The sequence below is a fragment of the Cnephaeus nilssonii genome (assembly GCF_951640355.1).
Source record: "Cnephaeus nilssonii genome assembly, chromosome: Y".
NCBI lineage: Eukaryota > Metazoa > Chordata > Mammalia > Chiroptera > Vespertilionidae > Cnephaeus > Cnephaeus nilssonii.
Window position 1 is genome coordinate 594,871 of NC_137096.1, and position 17,500 is coordinate 612,370.

At 54.2% G+C, this 17,500-nt stretch overlaps 1 protein-coding gene across 3 annotated transcripts in view; it reads left to right on the forward strand.

Annotated features, from left to right (window-relative positions):
• XG (Xg glycoprotein (Xg blood group)) overlaps window positions 1-17,500 on the forward strand; it is a 46,553-nt gene that overhangs the window by 15,769 nt on the left and 13,284 nt on the right. For all 3 annotated transcript variants that reach the window (XM_079766106.1, XM_079766107.1, XM_079766108.1), the window contains exons 2-7: window positions 8,150-8,191; window positions 9,378-9,401; window positions 12,267-12,329; window positions 13,249-13,311; window positions 15,884-15,946; window positions 17,090-17,152. In XM_079766106.1, the coding sequence (XP_079622232.1) occupies window positions 8,150-8,191; window positions 9,378-9,401; window positions 12,267-12,329; window positions 13,249-13,311; window positions 15,884-15,946; window positions 17,090-17,152 (318 nt within the window). The remainder of the gene's footprint in view (window positions 1-8,149; window positions 8,192-9,377; window positions 9,402-12,266; window positions 12,330-13,248; window positions 13,312-15,883; window positions 15,947-17,089; window positions 17,153-17,500) is intronic.

The following is a 17,500-nucleotide window of genomic DNA, read 5'->3' on the forward strand; positions in this document are numbered from 1 at the left end:
CCTGCTGGTCGAACTCCCGGTTGAGGGGACCATTTGCATATTCGCCTTTTATTCTATAGGACAGACACGGAGTGGCCAGATGGTTATGCGTTCAGAGATCATCCTCATCTGGCCGCTCCGTGTATACAATAAAAGGCTAATATGCAAATCAACCAAACAGCAGAACGACCGGTCGCTATGACGCGCACTGACCACCAGGGGGCAGACGCTCAATGCAGGAGCTGCCCCCTGGTGGTCAGTGTGTTCCCAAAGCCCACCTCCCCCGGCCGGCCAACCTCCCACGGTCCCTCCCCCCAGCCCGCAGACCCCTGATTGCCCGATGGGGGCCGGGCCCTGGGCTGGGACGGGGAACTGGGGGTGGGAGACGCGGGAGGTGAGGTAAGGACGATGGGGAGAGGCAGGGAGGTGGGGAACCTGGTCGGCCCTGATTGCCGGCCAGGCATAGGAATCCTCCTATGCACGAATTTCGTGCACCGGGCCTCTCATCCTATATAATAAAAGCCTAATATGCAAATTGACCATCATTCCAACACACAAGATGGCTGCCCCCATGTGGACACAAGATGGCCGTCACAAGATGGCAAGCAGGGGAGGGCAGTTAGGGGTGACCAGGCCTCCAGGGAAGGGCAGTTGGGGGGCACCAGGCCTGCAGGGGAGGGCAGTTAGGGGTGACCAGGCCAGCAGGGGAGGGCAGTTAGGGGTGACCAGGCCAGCAGGGGAGGGCAGTTATGTGTAACCAGGCTTGTAGGGGAGGGCAGTTAGGGGGGACCAGGCCTGCAGGGGAGGGCAGTTAGGGGCGACCAGGCCAGCAGGGGAGGGCAGTTAGGGGCGACCAGGCCAGCAGGGGAGGGCAGTTAGGGGGGACCAGGCCTGCAGGGGAGGGCAGTTATGTGTGACCAGGCCTGTAGGGGATGGCAGTTAGGGGTGACCAGGCCTGCAGGGGAGGGCAGTTAGGGGCAAACAGGCCGGCAGGGGAGCAGTTAGGCATCAATCAGGCTGGCATGGGAGTGGTTAGGGGGTGATCAGGCTGGCAGGCAGAAGCGGTTAGGGGCAATCAGGAAGGCAGGCAGGCGAGCAGTTGGGAGCCAGCAGTCCTGGATTGTGAGAGGGATGTCCGACTGCCCATTTAGGCCCGATCCCGGGGCAGTCGGACATCCCCCAAGGGGTCCCTGATTGGAGAGGGTGCAGGCTGGGCTGAGGGACACCCTCCCCCGTGCACGAATTCCGTGCACCGGGCCTCTAGTATGCTAATGATATGCAAATTGTCCCCTCGACCAAGAGTTCGACTAGGAGTTCGACCAGGGGGCGGGGCCGGCCAGCCAACAGCCCACGGCTCCTCCCCCCCTGCTGACCCTGCCCCTAATTGGTCCCCCCACCCCGATCGGAGGCAGGGCCAGCCGGCCAACCTCCTTGTCCCCCTCACCCCCTGGCTATCCCGGCCCAATTGGCCCCGATTGGGGCAGGCCGTCCGGTCCTCACCTGTGCACGAATTCGTGCACCGGGCCGCTAATAAAATATAAGACCCTGCCCGTGTCCGCGCGTGGGTGGTATGCCCCAGGCGGAAGCAGTCAACAAGAATTTAATTCCTGGGTGTGTACATTCTGTTGGGAATCGCTATAACTGTGGCCTGGGCTTTATAATTATGGTGTATTTTTTTTTTCTCCCCACACACACTTTCTCAGAGTGTGCGTGTGGCTAACGTTGTCCTGTCGATCCAGGGTAAACAATTCAGTGGTTCCTGGAAGCCGACAGGGACTGTGTTCTGGTCTCTCTGATCTGTCCTGTGGGCAGCAGCTACTGTTATACGAGTGTCCGCCTTGGGCGATATTATTATTTTATTTTATTTTATTATTTATTTATTTATCTTTAAAGACGTTAATTCTTTTTTTTAAAAATATATTTTATTGATTTTTTACAGAGAGGAAGGGAGAGGCACAGAGAGTCAGAAACATCGATGAGAGAGAAACATCCATCAGCTGCCTCCTGCACGCCCCCCACCTGGGGATGTGCCCGCAACTAAGGTACATGCCCTTGACTGGGAATCGAACCCGGGACCCTTCAGTCCGCAGGCCGGCGCTCTATCCACTGAGCCACACCGGTTAGGGCTGATATTATTATTTTATACGAGAGGCCCGGTGCACAAAATTCATGCACTCGTGAGGGTGGGTTCCCTCAGCCCGGCTTGCATCCTCTCGCAGTCCGGGAGCCCTCAGGGGGATGTCCGACGGATGGCTTAGGCCTGCTCCCCGCGAGCCCGGCTTCTGGCTGAGCGGGGATCCCCCTGTGGGAGCGCACTGACCACCAGGGGGAAGCTCCTGCGTGGAGCGTCTGCCCCCTGGTGGTCAGGGCGCGCCATAGCGACCGGTTGTTCCTCCATGCGTTGGATTTGCCTATTAGCCTTTGATTATATAGGACTGGAGGCCCGGTGCACAAAATTCCTGCACCTTCTCGCAATCCTGGGACCCCGCTGGGACCAGGAGTGGCCAGCACCCAGCGCTCAGGAAAATCAATATTCCCGGGGGGGATATTTGACCGCAAGACATCCTGCACCATCGGGCCTACACCGGCAGTCGGACATCCCTCTCACAATCCGGGGCTGCTGGCTCCTAACCACCCGTCTGCCTGCCTGCCTGCCTGATTGCCCCCTAACCACTCCCCTGCCAGCCTGATGGACGCCTAACTACTCCCCCTGCCGGGATGATCGTCCCCAAACTGCCCTCCCCTGCCGGCCCGATCGCCCCCCACCTGTCTTTCCCTGCAGGGCTGAGGGGACGGGGGGGACTCTGGCTGGATGAGGCAGGCCTGAGGGGACCGGGCGCCGCCCTCTTGGGAGGGCGTGGCAGTCCATTAGCATATTCCCTCTGTATTGGCTGTGGGTGCCGCCATCTTGTGAGGGTGTGACGGTCAATGAGCATATTCCCTCTTTCTTAGATAGGATATATTTTTATTGATTTCAGAGAGGAAAGGAGAGGGAGAGAGAGAAACATCAGTGATGAGAGAGAATCACTGATCGGCTGCCTCCTGCACCCCAAACCCCTATTGGGGATCGAGCCCGCAACCCGGGCATGTGGCCTTGACTGGGAATCGAACCCGGGACCCTTCCGTCTGCAGGCTGACACCCTATCCACTGAGCCACGCCATCTAGGGCCTTGATCTGCTGTTGTCTATATAATTGCCCCCGCCTCCCATCAGACCAGGACTGCCATCCCGAGATATCTGAGGGTACTTCCTTGTCAGGCTTTTCTGGACCCGGGACCTGTGGTTTTGATTAAACTGCGGAGTCAGCTAAGCCAAAAAAAAAAAAAAAAAAAAAAAAAAAGAGGAAATGGGAAACAGATGTCTGGTTTTATTTTTTAAAAAATAGATATTTGTGCCCTAACCGGTTTGCCTCAGTGGGTAGAGTGTCGGCCTGCAGACTGAAGGGTCCCGGGTTCGATTCCGGTCAAGGGCATGTACCTTGGTTGCGGGCACATCCCCAGTAGGGGGCGTGCAGGAGGCAGCTGGTGGATGTTTCTCTCTCATCGATGTTTCTAACTCTCTATTCCCCTCCCTTCCTCTCTGTAAAAAATCAATAAGATATATTAAAAAAATTAAAAAAATAGATATTTGCATTTATTTCAGAGAGAGAGAGATAGAAACATCCATGAGGAGAGAGAATCACGGATCGGCTGCCTCCTGCACGCCCCCTACTGGGGATCGAGCCCACAACCCGGGCCTGTGCCCTTGACCGGGAATTGAACCCGGGACCTCCTGGTTCCTAGGTGGACGCTCAACCACTGAGCCACGCCAGGCCAGGGTCTTGATCTGACCTTGTCTGTCTAACTCCCTCCCCCTCCGCTCCCCCCACACGAGACCAGAACCCTCCAGAAAACAGAACCTGTGGATTTCATTAAACCGAGGAGTTAGCGAAGCAAAAAAAAAAAAAAAAAATGCAAATGAGAAACAGACTGTGAGTCAAGTCCTCGCCAGTGTGGCTCAGTGGCTAGAGTGTCAGCCAGTGGCCTGAAGGGTCCCGGGTTCGATTCCCGGTCAAGGGTACGTGCCCGGGTTGCGGGCTCCATCCCCAACCAGTAGGGGGTGTGCAGGAGGCAGCTGGTCATGATTCTCTCTCATCATGGATGTTTCTCTCTCTCTCTCCCTCTCTGAGTAAATAAAGATATATATATATATATTTTTTTTTCTTTTTTTTTTGAAAAAAAAAATAGATAGCATGTTTTGCCCGGCTGGCGTGGCTCAGTGGTTGAGCATCGACCTAGGAACCAGGAGGTCATGGGTTCGATTCCCGGTCAAGGGCACATGCCCGGGTTGTGGGCTCCATCCCCAGTAGGGGGCGTGCAGGAGGCAGCCAGTCCATGATTCTCTCCTATCAAGGATGTTTCTCTCTCCCTTCCTCTCTGAAATCAAGAAAAATATATATATTTTAAAAGTTTGTAAAAAAATATAAAAAAAGCAAAAGAGAAACAGACCTTCCAGCTCACTTCCGGTCTTTTGCTCTGAGTGGAACATGTGAGTCAATTAATTCCCCTTTCTCACCCTCATGCATGGAGCCCCAAGAATCACTGTGGGTGACTCCCTGCCCCGGGGACCCCTGTCCCAGGTGGAGGACCCTGTAAAGGCGTGGCTGCAAAGTGGGGGAGCCCATGGTGCGGGGGGTGGGGGGTGGAGAGCCCACGGGGACCCTGCCCGCCTGCTGGAGCGGACACGGGCTTCATGCCTGCCTGGCGCGTGCCCGCGCCCCCCCGCGCGCGCGCTCCAAGCGCGTGCGTCACGCTCACACCACCCTCCCTGGGGCGTCACCCTGACACCCACGAGGTGTGGCTTTAGCATCCCCAGCACCTCCGAGGCCAAAGGCGCAGCTGGACGGGGGACACGGAGGGCGCTGCGCAAAGGCGAGAGACGCGCATTCTGCAAGCTAGGCCTGGATGTGAGGGGACCTCAGGTCGCCAGGGACGCAGGGACCTCCTTCCTCTCTCTCTGGAAGTGGCTCTTCTGCGCTCTGGGGATCACCCGCCCGGGGCCCCCCAGCGTGTGTTGCGCAAGGGCACTTGGGACTGGGCTCGGGGATGGAGGAAGGGGGAGGGGACCCGCCACACGGAGGCCTTGCAGGACCTGGGACCAGGAGTGGCCAGCTCGCGGCGCTCAGGAGGCGGTTTGGCACCGGTCTATGCGCCTCTTTGGAGCCATTGCAATTGCGCCCTGGACCCCCCTGATTTCGCCTCTGCAAACTAGGCCTGGATGTTAGGGGATGTCAGGTCGCCAGGGACGCACGGACGTCCCTCTCCGGATGTGGCCCTGAGCGCGCTCTGGGGATCACCCAACCGGGGCCCCCCAGCGTGTTGCACAAGGGCACTTGGGACTGGGCACCGGGGATGGGGTAAGGGCGGGGGGGGGGGGTGGGGAGGGGACCCGCCACACGGAGGCCTTGCAGGACCTGGGACCAGGAGTGGCCAGCACACAGCGCTCAGGAGACGATTTGGCACCCGGTTTATGCGCCTCTTTGGAGCGATTGCAATTGAGTGGTGGCCCCCCTGATTTCGCCTCGCAAGCACCTCCGAGGCCGCGAGGAGGGGGCGGGGTACGCAGCTGGAAGGAGGACAAGGAGGGCCCTGCGCAAAGGCGAGAGGGGCGCATTCTGCAAGGTAGGCCTGGATGTGAGGGGATCTCAGGTCTCCATGGAATATGCACCTCCCTCGCCGGGGGGCGGCCCCTGTGAAATACCACGCCCACCAGGGGGTCTCCCAGCCTGTTGCGCAAGGGCATTTTGGAGAGGCCCGGGGAGGAGGAAGGGAGAGGCAATACGCAGGCCTTGAAGGATCTGGGACCAGGTTGTGGCCAGCACAGAGCGCACAGGAGCAGATTTGGCACCCGGTTTATGCGCCTCTTTGGAGCGATTGCAATTGCGCCCTGGCCCCCCTGACTTCGCCTCTGCAAACTAGGCCTGGATGTGAGGGGACCTCAGGTCGCCAGGGACGCACGGACCTCCCTCTCCGGAAGTGGCCCTGTGCTTTCGCTCTGGGGATAACCCTCCCGGGGTCTCCCAGCCTGTTGCGCAAGGGCATTTTGGAGAGGCCCGAGGAGGGGGGAGGGAGAGGGAACCCGGGAGGCCTTGGAGGATCTGGGACCAGGTTGTGGCCAGCACAGGGCCCTTACGAGATACTTAAGCACCCGTTTATGCGCCTCTTTGGAGAGATTTCAATTGCGCCCTGCACCCCCCCCCCCACCCCACCCCCGCCCCCTGATTTCGCCTCGCAAGCACCTCCGAGGTCAAGGGGTCAGCTGGAAGGGGGACAAGATGGGCGGTCTGCAAAGCCCAGAGGGCAACCCCGTGCAAAGGAAGGCTGGATGTGAGGGGATCCCACGTCGCCCTGAATGCACAGTACCTACCTTTCCAGAGGCGGCGCGCTCGGGGCCTCCCACACCCGGGGCCTCCCACCCTGTGGCGCTAGGGCATTTTTGGACAGGCAGGGGGGGCGGACAGGCAACACGGAGGGAGGCCTTGGAGGACCTGGGGCCAGATTGTGGCCAGCGCACGGCCCGCAGGAGATAATGGAACACCACTTTATCCGGGTCTTTGGAGACATGGGGAGGCCTGGGGAGGGCGCACGAGCGCGCGCGCGCAGGGATCTGACCCTGCGAGCTGGGCTGAGGGGTAGCCGCACCCCTGGGCCCAGGCATCCATCGTGGCCAAGGGAGCAAGGAGGGGCCAGGGAGCCCCCCCACACCCCCCCGTCGTAGGAGGACCGGAACCTGCAAAGCAGAGAGGCGTCTGGGGGGACCCCCAAGTGAGAAACAAGTCTTTGCGCCCGGACGGTGTGGCTCAGTGGTTGAGCGTCGACCTCTGAACCAGGAGGTCCTGGGTTCGATTCCCGGTCAAGGGCACATGCCCGGGTTGTGGGCTCCATCCCCAGTAGGGGGCGTGCAGGAGGCAGCTGATCCGTTATTCTCTCTCATCATGGATGTTTCTCTCTCTCTCTCTCTCTCTCTCTCTCTCTCTCTCTCTCTCTCTCTCTCTCCTCTTTGTTTTTCTCTCTCTCTCCCTCTCCTTCCCGCTCTGAAATCAATGAAAATCTATTCTAAAAACTAACAAACAAACAAAAAAACTCCACACGAATGTTGATCTTTTATTCCCGACAATTTGGGGGACATGGGTTAAAAGGGCTTAGTTGCTGTGTAGGAGGTCGGTATTATACACACGACCCTCTCTTCCCTCAAAAAAACTATTCTTGCCCCGGCCCATGTGGCTCAGTGGTTGAGCGTCGACCTCTGAACCAGGAGGTCCTGGGTTCGATTCCCGGTCAAGGGCACATGCCCGGGTTGTGGGCTCCATCCCCAGTAGGGGGCGTGCAGGAGGCAGCCGGTCCGTGATTCTCTCTCCTCATGGATGTTTCTCTCTCTCTCTCCCTCTCCCTTCCTCTCTGCAATCAATACAAAATATATTTTATAAACTTCATGTAATCATCTTTGCCAAGACATCTGTGCCGTGAGCCGACACCAGACTTTTGAAAAAGATAAGATATTGGTTTGACCCCCCCATGGGACCTGCAGGGTCAGGAGACTTTGGGTGTATTTTTTTGTTTGTTTGTTTCATTTATTTCATTTATTGATGTCAGAGAGGAAGGGAGAGAGAGAGAGAGAGACATTCATGAGGAGAGAGAATCATGGACCGGCTGCCTCCTGCACGCCCCCTACTGGGGATGGAGCCCACAACCCGGGCATGTGCCCTTGACCGGAATCGAACCCGGGACCCTTCAGTCCGCAGGCCGACGCTCTATCCACTGAGCCAAACCGAGTAGGGCTCATTTCATTTTTAAAAATATATTTATATTTTTATTGATTTTAGAGAGAAAAGGAGAGAGAGAGAGAAACATCCATGAGGAGAGAGAATCACGGACCGGCTGCCTCCTGCACGCCCCCTACTGGGGATCGAGCCCACAACCCGGGCCTGTGCCCTTGACCGGGAATCGAACCCGTGACCTCCTGGTTCACAGGTCGACGCTCAACCCCTGAGCCACACCGGCCGGTCAGGGTCGGGGGGGTGGGGAGGGTTGCCCTGTGCTGGGTGGGGGATCAGGGGGTTCTGGACGGGGAATCAGGGACCATGGCTGTTGCATTTTGGGGTGACTTACGCCCGGTGTGTTCCCCCCCACAGGACAAGGTGACTTTGATTTGGCCGACGCTCTCGACGACCCGGGTACGTGGTGCCCAGATTTTTCTGGGGGGCGGGTTGGGGGGAGGGCTAAGGGGGGAGGGGCTTGTTGCCCACAAGATTGGGGACCCCTGTGAACATGTCTCGGTCAAGGGCATCGTCGATGTGGGGGGGTCACTCAGCCTCAAGTCTCCGTCCGTCAAGGCTGGATCCGGGGTCCTCGCTGCTGGCTTGTCACTTTTTTTTTTTTTTTTATGGAAAATTTGCGTCTTTTAATGTTAGGTTTATTTTATTATTTTTTTATTTTAGATGACATTTTTAAAAAAATAAATTTTTATGGATTTCAGAGAAGAAGGGAGAGGGAGAGAGAGAGAAACATCCATGAGGAGAGAGAATCATGGACCGGCTGCCTCCTGCACGCCCCCTACTGGGGATCGAGCCCACAACCCGGGCCTGTGCCCTTGACCGGGAATCGAACCCGGGACCCTTCAGTCTACAGGCTGATGCTCTATCCACTGAGCCACACCAGCCAGGGCATTTTTTTGTTTTGTTTTTTGTTTTTGTTTATCCTCACCTGAGGATATTTTCCCATTGAGAGTGGAAGGGGGGGGGGGAGAGAGAGAGAGAGAGAGAGAGAGAGGAAGGTCAATGTGAGAGAAACACATCAATTCGTTGCTCCTGCCTCAAGGCCTACAACTGAGGCCCATGCCGTTGGCCGGAATCGAACCCGCAACCCTTCAGTCTTCAGGCTGATGCTCTATCCACTGAGCCAAACGGGCCAGGGCTGAATTTTTTCCTTTATTTTTTTTTAAAAAAGAAATAATGGAAGGGAGCCCTAACCGGTGTGGCTCAGTGGATAGAGCGTCGGCCTGCGGGACGGAAGGGTCCCGGGTTCGATTCCGGTCAAGGGCATGTGCCTTGGTTGCAGGCACATCCCCAGTAGGGGGCGTGCAGGAGGCAGCTGATGGATGTTTCTCTCTCATTGATGTTTCTAACTCAATAAAATATATTTTTTTAAAAAGACAGAGAGAGAAATACCAATGAGGAGAGAGAATCATGGACTGGCTGCCTCCTGCACGCCCCCTACTGGGGATGGAGCCCACAACCCGGGCCTGTGCCCTTGACCTGGAATCGAACCCGGGACCTCCTGAGTCCCATCGTCCTTTTTAAAAAGCGGACCACACTTCTGTCCTCGATGCCGACTGAGCGTGTTTTCTCTCTGTCTTTACAGACCCGACGAAGAAGCCCAACGCAGGTGAGTGGACACCCGTCTGGGCGTACCTGAGGCTCTGCCCTCGAGCTGGGGTGTTGGAAGGGACGTGTGGGAGGGTGTGTATGGGGCCGTGGTGTGTGTGCAAACGGTCGGAGCGTCTGCCCCCTGGTGGTAGGTGCACATCATAGCAACTGGTCGACCGGTCGACTGTCTGCCCCCTGGTGGTCAGTGCACGTCATAGCAAGTGTTTGAGGGCCTTAGCATATCATTAGCATACTAGAGGCCCGGTGCATGAAATTCGTGCACGGAAGGTGGGGTGTCCCTCAGCCCAGCCTGCACCCTCTCCAATCTGGGACCCCTCGGGGGATGTCCGATCACCCAGTGGGATCGGGCCTAAACGGGCAGTCGGACATCCCTCTCACAATCCGGGACTGCTGGCTCCCAACTGCTCGCCTGCCTGCCTTCCTGATTGCCCCTAACCGCTGCTGCCTGACAGCCTGATCACCCCCTAACCACTCCCCTGCCAGCCTGATCACCTCCTAACCACTCCCCTGCCAGCCTGATCACCTCCTAACCACTCCCCTGCCAGCCTGATCACCCCCTAACCACTCCCCTGCCAGCTTGATGGATGTCTAACTGCTCCCCAGCCAGCCTGATTGCCCCTAACTGCCCTCCCCTGCAGGCCTGGTCCCCCCAACTGCCCTCCCCTGCAGGCCTGGTCCCTCCCAACTGCCCTCCCCTGCAGGCCTGGTCCCCCCCAACTGTCCTCCCCTGCAGGCCTGGTCCCCCCCAACTGCCCTCCCCTGCAGGCCTGGTCACCCCTAACTGCCCTCCCCTGCAGGCCTGGTTCCCCCAACTCCCCTCCCCTGCAGGCCTGGTCCCTCCCAACTGCCCTCCTCTGCAGGCCTGGTCCCCCCTAACTGCCCTCCCCTGCAGGCCTGGTCCCCCCCCAAATGCCCTCCCCTGCAGGCCTGGTCCCCCCACAACTGCCCTCCCCTGCAGGCCTGGTTCCCCCAACTGCCCTCCCCTGCAGGCCTGGTCCCCCCACAACTGCCCTCCCTTGCAGGCCTGGTCCCTCCCAACTGCCCTCCCCTGCAGGCCATCTTGTGTCCACATGGGGGCGGCCATCTTGTGTGTTGGAGTGATGGTCAATTTGCATATTACCTCTTTATTGTATAGGATTACGCTTTGTTTGGTTGAATGGCAGACTGGACGACCGGACACTTAGCATATTAGGCTTTCATTACATAGAATTGTGTGTGTGTGTGTGTGTGTGTGTGTGTGTGTGTGTGTGAAAAAGATGTGAGTGAGTGATGGCCAGGTATCAGACGTGATGAGCAAAGCCTAGTTATTGGGGACATATAATTGGAAATCAAGCGAAACTTCACCGATTTCTTTCTGGGGGGCTGCGGGGGGTACAGGTAACCCACTGTGGTATCCACACTCCTGTTCATGGCTGCATACTATTCCACTACATGGACAACAACAGGTGTACACTGAGTGGCCAGATGATGATGATCTCTGAACGCATAACCATCTGGCCACTCCGTGTCGATCCTATAGAATAAAAGGCGAATATGCAAATGGCCCCCTCGACCGGGAGTTCGACCAGCAGGCAGGCCGGCCAACCGCCCATGTCCCCTCCCCCTGGCCAGGCTGGCCGGACCCCACCCATGCACGGATTCATGCACCGGGCCTCAAATATATATATATATATACACACACACACTGAGTGGCCAGGTTATTATGCGTTCAGAGATCATCATAATATGGCCACTCAGTATATATGTATTAGAGGCCCGGTGCATGAATCCGTCCATGGGTGGGGTCCGGCCAGCCTGGCCACGGGGAGGGGACGTGGGCGGTTGGCCGGCCTGCCTGCTGGTCGAACTCCCGGTCGAGGGGACCATTTGCATATTCGCCTTTTATTCTACAGGACAGACACGGAGCGGCCAGATGATTATACGTTCAGAGATCATCATCATCTGGCCACTCCGTGTATATACATCAAAGAACTGAAAATACAGGGAATCCACCAAAAATGCGTACGGATGCGTGCATAGCAGTAAAAAGAGCTAAAAAATGGGAACAATCCCAGTGTCCATCCGATGGATAAACGAATGGGGTCCATCCACACCGTGGAATATTACGCAGCCATGAACAGGAGTGAGGCTCTGACCAGCTACCGTGTACATGAACCTTGAGACTCTGATGCTCAAGTGCCATAAGCCAGACACAGAGGGAAAAATACGGGAGATTTCCACTTATATAAAATGTCCAGAATAGGCATTTCCTGCCAGATAATTTTATTTTATTTTTTTTAAATGCATTTTTTTATGGATTTCAGAGAGGAAGGGAGAGGGAGAGAGAGAGAGAGAGAGAGAGAGAGAGAGAGAGAGAGAGAGAGAGAGAGAAACATCCTTGAGGAGAGAGAATCATGGATCGGCTGCCTCCTGCATGCCCCCTACTGGGGATCCAGCCCGCAACCAGGGCCTGTGCCCTTGACCGGGAATCGAACCCTGACCTCCTGGTTCACAGGTCGATGCTCAACCCCTGAGCCACACCGGCCGGGGGACAGTGATGTTCTTGTTTTCCAGGCTGCTTCTAACGAAAGGAGACATTTTCTTTCCTCTTCTACAAGCACGGTGTCTTCCCCTGACCGGTGTGGCTCACTGGAATGAGTGTCGATCTGCGGACTGAAGGGTCCCGGGTTCGATTCCCGGTCAAGGGCATGTACCTTGGTTGCGGGCACATCCCCAGTGGGGGGCGTGCAGGAGGCAGCTGATGGTTGTTTCTCTCTCCTCGATGTTTCTAACTCTCTCTCCCTTCCTCTCTCTAAAAAATCAATAAAATATATCTAAAAATAAAATAAAATAAAATAAAAACACGGTGTCTTTTTCTCTGCAGACGTCTACCCAAAGCCGAAACCCCCATACCCCCCGCAGCCCGGACGTCCTGATGACAGCGGAAGTAAGAATCCTCATTCCTTCCTTCCTTTCTTTCTTCTTTCTTTCTTTCTTTCTTTCTTTCTTTCTTTCTTTCTTTCTTTCTTTCTTTCTTTCTTTCTTCTTTTTCTTTCTTTCTTCTTTCTTTTTCTTCTCTTTTTTAAGAAATATATTCATACTAGAGGCCGGGTGCACGAATTCGTGCACCAGTGGGGTCCCTCGGCCTGGCCTGCGGGATCGGGCCGAAACCGGCTCTCCAACGTCCCCCGAGGGGTCCCGGATGGCAAGAGGGCGCAGGCCAGGCCGAGGGACCCCACCGGTGCAGGATCGGGGCCGGGGAGGGACGCGGGAGGTTGGCCAGCCGGGGAGGGAGCGCGGGAGGACTCCAGGGCGTGTCCGGCCCGTCTCGCTCAGTCCCGATCGGCCGGACCCCAGCAGCAAGCTGACCTACCGGTCGGAGCGTCTGCCTCCTGGTGGTCAGTGCACGTCATAGCGACTGGTCAACCGGTCGACTGTCTGCCCCCTGGTGGTCAGTGCACGTCATAGCGACTGGTCGACTGGTCGACTGTCTGCCCCCTGGTGGTCAGTGCACGTCATAGCGACTGGTTAACCAATCGACTGTCTGCCCCCTGGTGGTCAGTCCATGTCATAGCGAGCAGTTGAGCGGCCTTAGCATATCATTAGCATACTACGCTCTGATTGGTTGAACGGCCGACCGGACACTTAGCATATTAGGCTTTTATTACATAGGATTGATTGCAGAGAGGAAGGGAGAGAGAGAGATAGAAACATCCATGATGAGAGAGAATCATGGACCGGCTGCCTCCCGCACGCCCCCTCCTGGGGATGGAGCCCGCAACCCGGGCATCTGTATTTGGTATGATTGGTTCGTGGTTGGAGGGAGTCCTTAGCTTCCTCAATTCTCCGTGGCGTTTTCCTCACAGATATCTACCCACGGCCGAAGCCACCCCCTCCTCGCCCACAGCCTGGCTACCCGGATGGAGGAGGTAAGAAGGGTGACTATTGGGGCTCATTCCATTTTTTTTTAATTATACTTCTTTTTAAAAATATATATATTTTATTGATTTTTTTTACAGAGAGGAAGGGAGAGGGAGAGAGAGTTAGAAACATCGATGAGAGAGAAACATCCATCAGCTGCCTCCTGCATGCCCCCCACTGGGGATGTGCCCGCAACCAAGGTCCATGCCCTTGACCGGAATCGAACCCGGGACCCTTCGGTCTGCAGGTCGATACTCTATCCACTGAGCCACACCGGCTAGAAGTATCTATCTATCATCTATCTATCTATCTATCTATCTATCTATCTATATCTATTTTTTTGTTGTTTTTATTTTTTTAAAAATTTTTTACATGCAAAAATCATTAATATTTCAAGGAAATATTAATATTTAAAGGAAAATGATTTTAAATAGAATAATGTTATATGCAATAAACATTAATATTCCAAGAAAAACTATTTTAAATAGAAGAATGTTATATGCAATGAGCATTTATATTCCAAGAAAAACGATTTTAAATAGAATAATGTTATATGCAATGAGCATCAATATTCCAAGAAAAACGATTTTAAATATAATAATGTCGTATGCAATGAGCATTTATATCTCAAGAAAAACTATTTTAAATATGTTATATGCAACGAACATTAATATTCCAAGAAATCCTATCTTAAAAAACTACCTTATAATAATGTTACATGGAACAAACATCAATATCTCAAGCCCCGTGGATTCTTTATGAAAAAAAAAAAGAAGAGAAAGAGGTGGTAACATTGTCCTTTACGTCGATCGGTTTTACAGCAATTCAACAACCCTTAAAAAGCAAACACCTCACCAGGCAAAAGCTCTGGGCAGCCGGCTACGCCCAGGGCTTCTGGAGGTTTCCGGAATGTGTTGGAAGGTTCTAGAAGCTTCCTGCAAATTCCTGGTGGAGTTTTGCTGGATGCACATTCATCTCGCCCAGTAGGGGTCGCTGAAAGCAAGGAGGCAGCCGCTCGCTCATTAAAAAGCAACACCAAACACTTAACAGGATTCATTCAGGAAGAAAAAAAAAAATATATATATATATATTTTTTTTTCCAGAAATATATATATATATTCATTTAAAAAATAGATATATATTTTTCAGAAATATATATATACTCATTTAAAAATATACATATATTTTACAGAAATATATATATATATTCATTTTAATTATTTCTTTTCATTTTTATTGATCATTATTCATTTTTAAAATTATCATATATATATATATATATGCTTGGGTGATAATTTTAAAAATGAATAATAATCAATAAAAATGAAAAGAAATAACTAAAATGAATAGCTATGCTTTTTTTTTTTTTTTTAAATGTTTTTTAAGGAATTCATTGCCCGGCTGTGGTGGCTCAGAGGTTGAACATCGTCAAATGGACCAAGAGGTCCCGGGTTCGATTCCCGGTCAAGGGCACAGGCCCGGGTTGTGGGCTCCATCCCCAGTCGGGGGCGTGCAGGAGGCAGCCGGTCTGTGATTCTCTCTCGTCATGGATGTTTCTCTCTCTGCCTCTCTCAGAAATCAATAAACATTTTCAAAGCGAAAAGATTTCACCCCGTAAAACATGAGACGGTTTCATGCTAATATTGATCCTGACTTTGCTCAGCCATCAATCAGCATTTGCGATAACCCTGAACATCAGAAGGTTAACAGGTGAACGCCTGAGCTATTGATTTCACCGATCTGTGAGCTGCACTGTCTTTTTAAAGAATATATTTTTTTATTGATTTCAGAGAGGAAGAGAGAGAGAGAGAAACATCCCTGAGGAGAGAGAATCATGGACCGGCTGCCTCCTGCACGCCCCCGACTGGGGATCTAGATACCTGGGCATGTGCCCTTGACCGGAATCGAACCCGGGACCCTGCAGTCTGCAGGTCAATGCTCTACCCACTGAGCAACACTGGTAGGGCATAAATATCTGATTTAAAAAAATATGTATTTTATTAATTTTTTTACAGAGAGGAAGGGAGAGGGAGAGAGAGTTAGAAACATCGATGAGAGAGAAACATCCATCAGCTGCCTCCTGCACGCCCCCCACTGGGGATGTGCCCGCAACCAAGGTCCATGCCCTTGACCGGGAATCGAACCCGGGACCCTTCGGTCCGCAGGCCGACGCTCTATCCACTGAGCGACACTGGCCGGGGCCTAAATATCTGATTTTTAAAAGGGATGCTCTGAGCAGCCACTGCGAATACCCCAGAACCGGTGGTCGGCAAACGGCGGCTCGTGAGCCACACGCGGCTCTCTGGCCCCTGGAGTGTGGCTCTTCCACAAAACACCACGGCCTGGGCGAGTCTGTGTGGAAGACGTGGCGTTCGTAGACGTTTACGTTTAAAAAACGTGGCTCTCCAGAGAAATGTCCATCGTTGTCCTGTGGATATTTGGCTCTGTGGACTCAGGAGTTTGCCGACCACGGGCCTATAACGTTGATCTGTCCGTGGGCCTTATCGATGGCGTGATCGATTGGTTCGTGGTTGGAGGGAGTCCTTAGCTTCCTCAATTCTCCGTGGCGTCTCCCCACAGATATCTACCCCCGGCCGAAGCCACCCCCCCCTCGCCCACAGCCTGGCTACCCGGACGGAGGAGGTAAGAACGGTGACTCTTGGGGCTCGCTCCATTTTTGTTGTTTTATTCGTCCTCCCCCGAGGGTATTTAGAGAGAGCGGGAGAGAGAGGGAGAGACAGAGAGAAACATGGATGAGAGAGAAACATCCATCAGCTGCCTCCTGCACGCCCCCCACTGGGGATGTGCCCGCAACCAAGGTACATGCCCTTGACCGGAATCGAACCCGGGACCCTTCGGTCCGCAGGCCGACGCTCCATCCACCGAGCCAAACCGGTTTCGGCTGTTGTTTTATTAATCCTCACCCGAGGATATTTTTCCATTGATTTTTAGAGAGAGAGAGAGGGAGAGAGAGGGAGACACAGAGAGAAACATGGATGGGAGAGAGAGTCCCATCGATGGGTGGCCTCCTGCACGCGCCCCGACCAGGGCCCGGGCCGGGGAGGAGCCTGCAACCAAAGGTCCATGCCCTTGACCGGAATCGAACCCGGGACCCTTCGGTCTGCAGGCTGATGCTCTATCCACTGAGCCACACCGGCCAGGACTCATTTCATTTTATTTATTTTTTACATTTTTTTTGCAATTTTTTAATTGATTAAGGTATTACATAGGTGTTATTTTTTTAATTTTTTAAAAATACATTTTTAATTGACTTCAGAGAGGAAGGGAGAGGGAGAGAGAGAGAGAAACATCCATGAGGAGAAACATCCATGAGGAGAGAGAATCACGGACCGGCTGCCTCCTGCACGCCCCCTACTGGGGGTGGACCCCACAACCCGGGCCTGTGCCCTTGACCGGAATCGAACCCGGGACCCTTCGGTCTGCAGGCTGATGCTCTATCCACTGAGCCACACCGGCCAGGGCTCATTTCATTTTATTTATTTTTAAAATTTTTTTTCAATTTTTTTTTATTGATTAAGGTATTACATAGGTGTTATTTTTTTAATTTTTAAAAAATATATTTTTAATTGATCTCAGAGAGGAAGGGAGAGGGAGAGAGATAGAAACATCCATGATGAGAGAGAATCACGGACCGGCTGCCTCCTGCACGCCCCCCACTGGGGATGGAGCCCACAACCCGGGCCTGTGCCCTTGACCGGGAATCGAACCCTGACCTCCTGGTTCACAGGTTGACGCTCACCACTGAGCCACGCTTTCCCCCCACAGGTTACATCGGTGATGGGGACGACGGCCGGTACCCGCCCAGGCCCAAGCCCCGGCCCCCGGCAGGTGTGTGTGGGCCTGTCCGACCGACGGGGAGGGTGCCTGTAGCCCAAGGCCCCAGCCAGGGGCACCGTCGGCTCCTGTGGGAGACGCAGGGGTGGGCTCCCCCCGTCCTACCTGCCCCTTGGGGTGCGGGCTGTGCACCCGGAGGTTTGGGACGAGGCCAAAGGGGCGGATCGCGGTGGAGATTTCGTTGAAATGATGTCGTCTCTCTGTCTCTCTCACTTTTTTAAGAAATATTTTTTTTGTTGATGTCAGCGAGGAAGGGAGAGGGAGAGAGAGAGAAACATCCATGAGGAGAGAGAACCACGGATCGGCTGCCTCCTGCACGCCCCCGACTGGGGATGTGCCCGC